General features: G+C 36.0%; 1 protein-coding gene across 1 annotated transcript in view; it reads right to left on the reverse strand.

Annotated features, from left to right (window-relative positions):
* The window catches only part of AKAP9 (A-kinase anchoring protein 9), a 219170-nt gene that overhangs the window by 109560 nt on the left and 97268 nt on the right, over nt 1-12342 (reverse strand). The window contains exon 9 of the mRNA XM_037741311.1: nt 6603-8990. Coding sequence (XP_037597239.1) covers nt 6603-8990 — 2388 coding nt within the window. The remainder of the gene's footprint in view (nt 1-6602; nt 8991-12342) is intronic.

The following is a 12342-nucleotide window of genomic DNA, read 5'->3' on the forward strand; positions in this document are numbered from 1 at the left end:
TACATTTCATTTTAATGGGAATGCTTCTATCCTATTTTATTCTATACTTGATATTAATGGGAATGCTTCTAAATTTCACTATTAGAAATGTTACCTGCTAATGTTTTAGTGAAAACAATTACTGTGGTTTAGAAATTTTACTTCTTTTCCAGATTTTCTCCATTGAAAAAAAATTATGAGTTATTAGTTTTTTGTGGATTCTTTTCCAATATGTATTAAAATGATTACATGGGTTGGACACAGTAACTTGTACTTGTAATCCCAGCTACTCAGGAGGCTCAGGTGGGAGGATGGCATGAATCCAGGAATTCAAAACCAGCCTGGGCAACATAGAAAGACCCTATCTCTAAAAATATAAAAATAAATTAGCCAGGAATGGTAATGTGTGCCTGCAGTCCCAGCATACTTAGGAGGCTGAGGTGGGAAGACTGCCTGAGTCCAGGATTTCAAGGCTGCAATGAGCTATGATCATGCCACTACACTCCAGCCTGGCAAGAGCAAGAACTTGTCTCTAAGAAATTAAGGCCAGGAATGATAGCTTATGCCTGTAATCCCAGCACTTTGGGAGTCCAACGTGGAATAACTGCTTGTGCCCAGGAGTTTAAGACCAGCATGGGCAACACAGCAAGATCCTGTCTGTACAAAAATGTTTTTAAAAAAACTTAGCTGGGCATGGTGCTATGTACCTGTCATCCCCACTAGTTGGGAGGCTGAATTGTGAGAATCATCTGAGCCTGGGAGGGTTACAGCCACAGTGAAATGTGATTGTCCCACTGCACTCCAGTCTGGGTGACAGAGCAAGACCTTATCTCAAAAACAAAACAAAATAAAAAATAAAACTGATCATATGGATTTTTTCCTGCTATCTATGAATGTGGAGATTACACTAATAGATTTTTCAGATGTTGAACTATTCTTCCATTCTTAGAGTAATTTGCTAATATTTTATTTAGGATTTCTACAACCACTCATAAGTAAGACTGGTCTATAATTTTATTTGTTTGTACGGTTCTTAACAGGTGTTTGTATCAATATTATACCAGTCTCATAAAACAACGGGGTTTTTCTTTCATCTATCTGTTTTTCTTTCCCCTCGTTCTCTTTCTTTAATCCTATTTTATTAAACAATTATATATTTGTTGAGAGTTGATAAGAGTAATTTGTAAAATGGTCTGAGTCTAATAATTTTCATTGGAGGAGAGGAGAGAGGGAAAACTGCTATGATTTCAAATCCTTTAATGGTTACTGGTTTATTCAGGTTTTGTATTTCTATTTGAGTTAATTCTGGTAGTTTATATTCTTCCAGAAAACTATCTAGTTTATCTCTATTTTCAAATTTGTTGATGGACGTTACTTACAGTATTCTTTTATGACTTTTACAAATCTCTATAGTACTTCTACTTAAGTTTTAATTTTCATTCATTTGATTTTGTTTGTTTGTTTTAGAGACAGGGTCTCACTCTGTTGCCCTGGCTGAAGTACAATGGCGCAGTCATAGCTCACTGCAGCCTCTAACTCCTGGGCTGAAGTGATTCTCCTATCTCAGCCTCTTGAACAGCTGAGACTACAGGTGCATGCCACCACATATGGCTGATTTTTAAATTTTCTGTGGAGACAGGCATCTTGCTATGTTGCCCAAGCTGGTTGTGAACTCCTAGGCTCAAGTGATCCTCCTGTCTCAGCCATCCAAAGCACTAGAATTATAGGTGTGAGCAACTGTGCCAAGCCTCATTTTGCTTTTTTTTTTCCCTGATTCTGTTCTTGAAAGTCCAATATTTTACTTTATTTATTTTTTTGAGATGGAGTCTTGCTCTGTCACCCAGGCTGGAGTGCAGTGGCACGATCTCAGCTCACTGCAACCTCTGCCTCCTGAATTCAAGCAATTCTCCTGCCTCAGTCTCCTGAGTAGCTGGGATTACAGGCATGTGCCACCACGCCCGGCTAACTTTTGTATTTTTAGTAGAGACAGGATTTCACCATGTTGGTCAGGCTAATCTCGAACTCCTGACCTTGTGACCCACACACCTTGGCTTCTTTTTTTTTTTTTTTATCAATTTACTAAATCAACAGCTTTTTTTTGAGACAGGGTTTCACCAAGTTAGTCAGGATGGTCTTGATCGCCTGACCTTGTGATCCACCTGCCTTGGCCTCCCAAAGTGCTGAGATTACAGGCGTGAGCCACCACGCCCGGCAACACCTTGGCTTCTTAAAGTGCTGGGATTACAGGTGTGAGCCACCGTGCCCAGCCACTAGTATTTTCAAATAATAAACTTTCAAAATCCTTGAAAACTCTTCCTCCTGTTTTGGTTATTTTAACTTTGCTTATTTTGTTCTTAACTTTATTATTTCCTTCTTTCTACTCTTCTTAGCTGGGAGTGGTGGCATGCGCCTGTAGTCCCAGCTACTCAAGAGCTGTAATCCCAGCTACTCTACATGCTCTGATATTCTAGCTTCCAAAACTAATAACTTAGCTAATTTTCAGTATTTGTAAAATCAGTATATTTAAGGCTAAAAATTTTCAACATATCGTGTTACATGCATTCTGTGTTTTTCAAAAATATTGACTTTTCTTGTGCATTTCTTCTTCCAGATAAACTTATACACCAATTATTAAGTTGAATTTCAGTAACTTTTCATTGTGAGTTGGTATGGAACTATATAAGGCTTACAGGTTAATCTGGAGATAACCTGGATTTTTACAATATTCAAATTTTCCCACTCAGAAGTGAGATTTTTCATTTATTGAAGTTTCTTATCCTTCATATTTATTTTACATGAAAGATTTTCATACTTTGGGAGGTCGAAGCAGGCAGATCACTTGAGGTCAAGAGTTAAAGACCAGCCTGGCTAACATGGTGAAACCCCATCTCTACTAAAAATGCAAAAATTAGCTAGGCATGGTGGTGGCCACCTGCAGTCATAGTTATTCAAGAGGCTGAGTTTAGCGAGCCAAGATCGCACCAGTGCACTCCAATCTGGGTGACATTGTGAGACTAGTCTCAAAAAAAAAAAAAAAAAAAAAAGAAAAGGTAAAAAGATTTTCAGTTCTTATGCTTAATTTTTTAAATTTAATTATACATGTGAATTATGACAATTAATTGTCTTTCCCTCCATTCATACCATATATCTTTTTGTCTTTGCAATGGTTAGGACCTGCACAACAGAACAGCAAGTGACAAAAGCTATTCTGATCTTCTTCCTGACTCTAACATGAAGGCCTATGCTATTTCACGGTTCTTGATAAGTAGGCTTTATTTATTCCCCCTTTCATTTATGCACTCATTCATTAATTTAAAAAGATTATTAGCTGCCTATCATGTGTCAGACATTATTATAGGCACTAGAGATATAGGAGACTGGATCCCTGCTCTCAAGGAGCTGATAGTCTAGTGGTTCCTCCTGCAGCTTCCAAGCTCCAATATCTCTTTTGATTAGAATAATTACCTTCAATTTTAAACACATAAACTTCAATCTATGACCTCTCCTAGCATCAATAATTAATCAGTATCTATAAAATTCCTGCTGCTCTTCCTTCTTTCTTGCATTCCAACAATAAAAAGACTTCTATAATGTTTTTATTTTTCTCCTTCTGCCCAAACTTCCTAAGTGTATTAGAATTATTTTTGTGGCACCCACATTATTTCAAGCATATTTAGGCTGTTCTTAGGTGTTACTGTTGTGTAAGTCACTGCTTGATTCCTTCTGTGAGCTTCCCTTCCCATCAATAAAGAGGTTTGTCTTGGTAATATTTGTCTTGGCAGGAAGTTTACAGGCTTGTTCCCCTTTACTTTCTGTAGTCAGTATCAACAAGATATCAAGAAGATATCTGAATGTCATCAAACGTATCTTTTTAGTATCTCTTTAGTAGAGAAAACAGAATTCTGGCCAGGGACAATGATTCATGCCTATAATCCCAGCACTTTGGGAGGCCAAGGCAAGGAGACTGTTTAAGCCCAGGAGTTTGAGGCCAGCCTGGGCAACATGGCAAATCCCTGTCTTTACAAAAAATACAAAAAAAACGAGCTGGGTGTGGTGGTGTGTGCCTGTAATCCCAGCTACTCAGGAGGCTGAGTTGAAGGGATCATCAGAGTCTGGAAGGTCAAGGCTGCAGGATGCTGTGACTTTGCCATTGGACTCTAGCCTGGATGACTGTGAGAGCCTGTCTCAAAAAAAAAAAGAAAATGAAGATAAGAATTCTTACTAAGATAACCATTTTGACAGCTGAGGGTCAAATTCAGGTCTTCTCCCAAAAATGCTTTCTAAAAAAATTTAAAAGATGTCTGACATTTTCACAAGTAACTGCCATACATTATGGTTTTGAAAACAATTCCAGACCTTAACGGAACATTAATAGTTAAGCAATTTGGCCGGGCATGGTGGCTCACATCTGTAATCCCAGCACTTTGGGAGGCCGAGGCAAGAGGATCACCTGAGGTCAGAAGTTCAAGACCAACCTGGCGAAACCTCGTCTCTACTAAAAATACAAAAATTAGCCAGGTAAGCACGCCTGTAATCTACTAAGGAGGCTAAGGCAGGAGAATCACTTGATCCTGGGAGGCGGAGGCTGCAGTCAGCTAAGATCATGCCTCTGCACTCCAGCCTGGGTGACAGAGGGAGATTTGATTTCAAAAAAAAAAAAAAAAAAAAAAAAAGTGTTAAGCAGTTTCAATTTCTTGACTCTAGGCTACTAAACATGTAAAATACCTCTACATTTGATATAAATCATAAGTATAAATATAAAATATCTTGACATTTGACATAAGATCATAAATATTATATATTTAGGAATAAAAAGAAAAAACTTTCCAATGGCTTTCTATTATACTTAACATAAAATTTAAACTTCTTACAAAGTCTGTAAGATTCTCCAAGGTCTCCTCCTCCCTCAAATTCTTCTTCCACTCTCCTGCTCTCTCAAACTCAATACACAGGCCTTCATTCTGTTCTTCAAACTTATACATGTCTTCACAATTGCTCTAATTTCAGTGTCATTCAGATCTCAGTTCAAACATCAACTCCTCCAAGAGACCTTTCCTGACCACCATACTTAATGGCTATCACCATCACTCCATCATTCTTTATCACATTATCCTGTTTTATTTCTTCTCAGAATTAATCACTATTTCTAACTATCCTGCTTGTTTCATTTATCACCTGCCTCCCTCACTAAAATACATGCTCTTTGAGACCAGAACTCCCCTCTTGCTGGCCACTATATTCGTACTTGCCAAGAGTCAATAAACATTTGTTAGATAAATGAAGAAATGCATAAAGTTTTAGTTAGTATCATTACACTGTAGATACCCAGCAGAATTTTCCTGTTATTTTAATATCAGTATCTGGTAAATATAAATTATCAGGAGTGCTCTATTGTTATATACATATAATTCTTTTTATTTATTTATTTATTTATTTTTTCGAGACGGAGTTTCGCTCTTGTTACCCAGGCTGGAGTGCAATGGCGCGATCTCGGCTCACCGCAACCTCCGCCTCCTGGGTTCAGGCAATTCTCCTGCCTCAGCCTCCTGAGTAGCTGGGACTACAGGCACGCACCACCATGCCCAGCTAATTTTTTGTATTTTTAGTAGAGACGGGGTTTCACCATGTTGACCAGGATGGTCTCGATCTCTTGACCTCGTGATCCACCCGCCTCGGCCTCCCAAAGTGCTGGGATTACAGGCTTGAGCCACCGCGCCCGGCCTATACATATAATTCTTTTTTTTTTTTTCTTTTTTTTTTTGAGACGGAGTTTCACTCTTGTTACCCTTGTTTGTGTTTAATGGCGCGATCTCGGCTCACCGCAACCTCCGTCTCCTGGGTTCAGGCAATTCTCCTGCCTCAGCCTCCTGAGTAGCTGGGATTACAGGCACGCACCACCATGCCCAGCTAATTTTTTGTATTTTTAGTAGAGACGGGGTTTCACCATGTTGACCAGGATGGTCTCGATCTCTTGACCTTGTGATCCACCTGCCTGGGCCTCCCAAAGTGCTGGGATTACAGGCTTGAGCCACCGTGCCCGGCCTCATATAATTCTTTAACTATATTTACACACTGTTTTTTCCCCTTCAGGTATAACAAAGACTGAAAAAATTCTAGGACTTGAATAAAGGATTTTTTTTCTTCCAGGAAAATTTAATTTCATAACCACCTAATAACTACATAGACTACTAAAAAGCTTAGGAGTTCATTTGTAGTTGTGGAGACTTGAAAACATCATTATGAAATAAAAACTCTGAAACCAATCTTTGAGATTATTACAAAATATTACAAAATGAAACTAATAACTTTTCTAAAGCTGAGACTCTCCAAAAAGTTATACAAACTCTTGTCTTTCCAAAAGAAAATCTGAAACCATTAGTGTGTTTTATTTCCTAAGCAGAATATACAACATAGATTAACTGAAAGAAAGGCAATAATGTTAAAAAAAAAAAACTTAAATGATAAATAAATATGAGAAGCTCAAGTTAGAATTACATTAGAGGGTTCATTTTCATTCTCTCGTTAAGGATATGAATTTATGCTTTATGTTTTAAGAACTACATTTCTTAGTGTAAAATGTACATTTTGACTGTGCTTTACCATATATAAAGAAGCAAACATACCTGTTCTGATTTAAGTACATTGAGTTCTTTCTGAAGTTTATCATTTTCACTTGGTTGAGTTGCTCTGAGTGATGATTCCTTTGTTACTGATGGCAAGTGATCGAAAATCAACTGTTCTTGCTTACTTTCTTTTCCAATAGCCATATTTCCAAAAGAAACTTTATCTTCCACCGTTATTTTTGATTCTTCACCAAAACTTTTATTTACTTTAGAAATTGATCCTTCAGCATCCCGTCTTGTCATAGTCACAACTCCACCTGATAAAGAGCTTACTTGAGTATCACATGATTGCATATTTTCTACCCTGTTGTGGTTAATAATGATTTCTAGCTCTCTACATTTCAATAAAACTTGTTCTTTCTCTTGCTTTAAAGATTTAACTTCTTCATTTAGAAAACTAATCTCACCATGTTTCTGTTTCAATTGTTCAGAAAGATCAGACAGTCTCTGTGACAGCTCTAATTTCTCTCGCTTGGTTACCTCAAGCTTTTCCATGAGTTCTGTTGTATCCTTCTCAACAACCTCGCCAATTTCCAATGTTTCTGCTAGAAAAGTTTTGTCTTCATCAAAGACAGAACTTTTCATTTTCACTGGAGCTGGATTTATTCTTTGTAAATGAAGCTCTTCATTAAGTGCCTTAAGCTTACTTTTATACTCTAATTCCTGTTTATTTTTACTGTCTTCTAAATCATCTTTCACTTTGAGAAGGCAAGCATACTCCTCTTGTAACTCTTGATAGTTAACTTCAAAGTTCTTTTCAGCAAATGAAAACGTGTTCCTTTGCTTTTCAATCTCTTCATTTAGCTGAATACATTGTTGTTTGAGGTCCTCATTTTCCTCTGTAAGGATTTCTATTTCTTTTTGCCAGACAGAGTCTTTGGATTTGGACTTAATAGAGTCTATGAAAATCAATCTTTCTTCTTGGTTAATAGGAGTATGTATTTTCAACATGTCTTCAAGGGCTTTCTTTTCATCTTTAAGAATGCTATTCTCTGCTTCAAGTTGTGCGAATTTTTCTTGAAGATCATTCTCTTTTTCCTTCATCTGTTTTTCTAATAATTCTGTTTTAAGTTGTAATTCTTGAACTTCTTGTTCAAGTGTACCCTTTTCCTTTTCTTCTCGTCTGAGTATTTCAATTTCTTTTTGAAGTTCATTGATTTGAAGAGTCATTTCTTCTGACTTTGAATTTACAAGAGACTGCTGTAAATCTTTCAGCTTCGAAATTTCCAAAATTAATTGATTCTGCTTAGTTATCAAATTGTCTTTTTCAAACTGCATTGTTTCTATCTTTTGACTCATTTCATTCTGTAAACCATCTATCTGCTGTTTATAGTGAATGCTTAAGTTATCTTTAAGTTTTTCAATATTTATTCGATGTTCAATTTCTAAATCTTCCTTCAGTTTGGAAAGTTCTTCTTCATGACTAAACAGAAGCTGTGTTCGCAGCCTCTCTAATTCAGCTTCTTGTGATTCTGCCATTCTATCTAAGACAGCATTCTTTTCTTTTTCTAACATTTCAAGTTTTATCTTGTAATTTGTAATTTCTGCTTCATGTTTTAATTCTAGTTCCTTTCTGGATTCAGATGCAGAAACAATCTCAGCTTTCAAATCTTCCACTGTACTAAGGGACTTATGTGCTTCATTCAGTTTACTTTCTTGTTCAGCTACTGTCTGTCTAGCTCTCTGAATTTGCTCCCTTGAAAAGCTCAATTCTTCAAAAAGGTCTTCAAGCTGTCTCTGTAGAGCATACTTTTCTTCTAAAATTCTTCCTAGTTCTTCCTTGAGTTTTTCCTTTTGAGAGTTAGTATCTTGCAATTTTATATTCAGTTCATTTATTGCCACATTCATTAACTTTATCTGATCTTCATTAACTGTAATATTTGGATGTGACCTTAACACATTCTCCATTTCTCCCTTATGCAGTGTTTTAAGTTCCTCCATTTGTGACATGTGTTGTCTTATTAATTCTTGTTTCATTTGCACTATCTGCTGCCCATACATCTCATCCAGCTCTGCCCGGAGTTGTTCTAACTTTCTTTGAGTTTCTTGTTCCATTCGTTGAACTATATCAGTTTCAGACTGACTGTCTTTATGATTTCTCTTCTGAAGTTCTTCGACTGTCCCCATTAACTGTTTTATTTCTTTAGAAGACTGTCTTTCTTTTTGCTTAGAATTAGTCAGCTCTAATTTCATATTTTTTATTTCTTGGTTCTTTTGCACAACCTGTTCTTGTAATTCTCCTAGTAATTTATCAGCAGCTGTTAATTTATCCTTTAGCTCAAGAGTTTTCTTTTCTTCTTCTCTTATTTTTGTGTTTAGTTTTTCAATGATTGCCTCCTTTTCCTGTATTTCTTCTTTATTTGAGTTTTCTACTTTTTTATTTTGTTCCTTTAGAAAAAAAAATGGAAACATTAAGAATGGCATTTTCAGTTTCTGGCAACATATACTGCTTCATCTCATTACCAAAAGACTGACAGAAATCTCTCTTTTAAAAAAATTCTAAGCAACTATTGGTCCTACCCTTTAATTTTTTCCATAATAAGATCCAGAACTTATGTACCCAACACTACTTGTAAGCAAACACTACAGTAGTTTTGGCCTTCTTAAAAGAAATTTCTCCTAACATTTCTGTGATTAAAATTTTTAGTTTAAAAACCCAGTCTGATTTTAGATGTCTCTAAACCGTTATCTTTTCATTTTTCTTATTAACTGATCAGCATTCTAAATATTTAGTATTCTCTATAGCTAAAGTACCACATATACTCTAGACACATTCAGCAAGATAAAAATAAATCAAAGTTCCTCACATGTATTCTGGTGACTTCAATGTGTGTCATCGGCAAGGGCTATGGAAAAAGTAAAACAACAAAAACAGATTCCTAAGGGTCTGTCTGACTTCAGTCCTGGGCTCTTAAGTCAATTAGAAATTTAGGGATATGAAATGCTTAAATGATGGAAACTCAAGTGACATCTAAGACAACTATACCATTTATAGGATATCAACTTGGTGGTAGACTTTTGTTTCAAACAGAAATTTGCAAGCAAAGCAGATATTCTCCCCCAGTTCTTATTCGTGATTCTGTTTTGGAACTGAGATAAGACTAAGCCCAGATGCAGGCCAAGACATATCTGTTATCGTGATTACTTCAACATGACGAAGACAAGCAGAATTCCTGGGTCAAAGTTTTGCTTCAGTAACTTAGTTTCCTGTGTAAGAAACAGAGGGCTATAGTCTCAAAAACAAAGAAATACATGAAATCTGCAGAATGGATCAGAACATAAGTAGGTAAGTAAAATCATTTTAAGGAGACAGGAGTCCCAGGCAAACAGGACTTAAAGGTGCCTTGAATGATATTTATATATATAAGGAAGAAATGCCAAGGCCAAGAAAAAGAAAAGCCTCAGAGAGAAATGTTGGCAGTGCCCATTCAAGTGCAGCCTTTGAGAATTCTGGTCACTCTAGAAAAAAATTACCTAATGTGGAAAGAAATGTCAGGGATTGTAACAAATAGCACTTAAGAATTTCCATCTACAGACATGACCATTCCTAATGTGAGATAGACAGATAGATCGGGTTATCTCAGCCTAACGCCCCTGAATATCTGATTCCTCTAAAATCTTTTGATTTCATGATTACTAAATAACTTCCTAATTATTATTTGGTTTTAAAAATTCATAAGCCCATGGAAAGAATATAAAATCCAATGAACTTAATATTTAAGTCCCTGTGATAATTATTTCTCATTGTAAATTAATAATCTTATTCGAGCTTTAAACATTAGCCTCATGGCGAAACCCCGTCTTCACTAAAAATACAAAAATCAGCCGGGCATCATGGCAGGTGTCTGTGATCCCAGTTACTCAGGAGGCTGAGGCAAGAGAACAGCATGAATCTGGGAGGCGGAGGCTGCAGGGAGCCAAGATCATGCCGTTGCACTCCAGCCAGGGCAACAGAGTGAGACTCTGTCTCAAAACAACAACAACAACAACAACAACAAAAATCAGCTTTGTGAAGTTGGAAAATCTGAGTTCACTTCAAAGATAGCTCGTCTCTTTGAAAAAGAGACTAGGGGAAAAAAAAGAAATCAGACTTCTGAATCTACAAATTGAAGGCCAGATCGTGTACTATATAAATTAACCAAGGCAATGAATGATTATCCTATGTGGCCTCTTGAGCAAAATTCTATCAGTTTTTGTCTTGATATCACATATCCCACCCAATATTACCATATTATTACCAAATGCTGAGCCTTCTTAGTTCAAACTTTGAACTGCAATAGGATATCAGTAAATCAGTTTAATCTCCTTTAATCCCAGTGTTTTCATTCGTACAATAAAGACAATACATTATTTCCTCTATCTCACAGAATATGCTAAAATAAAATACCACATATTAAGGCATTTTATTCTTACTGTACTATTAATATATATAAGTGCAATATTTTTACATGCTAGAAAGAAATCTGTAACCCATTTGGAATCCATGAGAAAGTGAAATCAGTTCATGGTGGTAATTCCAGTTAAACTGTTAAATAAGTAACTAGGTTTGAAAAATGTTAATGTTATAAAACCTTATTGTGAACTGTGCATGTAAGGGATCTAGGCTGCAAGCTCCTTATGTGAATCTAACTAATGCCTGACATCATCTCAAAACCATTCCTCCCACCAGTCTGTGGAAAAAGTATCTTCCATGAAACCGGACCCTGGTGCCAAAAAGGTTGGGGACCACTTGTCTAGGGAACCAGGACCATTTCATTTGTGACCTAAATGCCTTAGCTGCTAAAGCCTTAGCTGACCCTAATGCCTCAGCTGCTGATAGAACTACTCAGGGAGATTCATTCTCTTAAGGATAAAAATTAAAAACTATGTATATAGTGAAAAACAGATTGATAAAAGTATTCTTGTTACATTCAAATAAATAAAGATTATTCCCTACAAAAATGAATTACTTGAGTTTTAAATAATCTCAATTCACACTGACCAAAGAATATATATAATACAATCCCATCTCCAGGCTCTTCTCACCTAGGCCTAGATTATCCTTCTATTCTTACCTACTGGAAAGGTTAACTTTTAAAGACTACTGTTGTCTAGACAAATTAGACCATTTTTTGCTCCTTACTGTTTTTAACATGTTTTGCCCTGAGTCTTTATGCCTATTCCACACTCTATCTAAAATGTCCTCCCCTTTTCTATCAGGTGAGATCCTTAATTTATCCACTTGTTTAGGAAAGTCACTTCTGAACCTTGACTTCTCTTTTAAAAAATAAACAGAATCTTCCAGGATGAGTAGTTTTTATGATTTAAGATTATAATCAATGTGATATATACGCACCCATACAAAGACACACATTCCTTCACCCGCCCCCACCCCAGGAACTTATTTCTTAAGCAAGTGTTCCTAGAAACATTTATGGAACACTTAAGTTTATGGAACGTAACTTATGTAAATAAAGATAACTGACTACATTTTGTTTTCTAATTAAAATCCGTAAAATTCCTTTCTGTTGTGAAAGTACTTTCAGAATTTCACAACCATGGCTAAAATAAGTGAAAATAACTACAAATGACAAAAAAAAAAAAAGTTGTAAATTTAGATTTTCCTACTAATTCAGTTTAACACAGGCTAATCACTTTTAGGGAATTCAGTAAGGATTATTATCTTAAAAGCTACATTACTGAGGCTCCCATTTGCTTTTGAAATAAATTACATAAACAGCTTAATTATGAAATTTCATAA

The sequence above is a fragment of the Cebus imitator genome, unplaced genomic scaffold (assembly GCF_001604975.1).
Source record: "Cebus imitator isolate Cc_AM_T3 unplaced genomic scaffold, Cebus_imitator-1.0 Scaffold98, whole genome shotgun sequence".
Taxonomy (NCBI): domain Eukaryota; kingdom Metazoa; phylum Chordata; class Mammalia; order Primates; family Cebidae; genus Cebus; species Cebus imitator.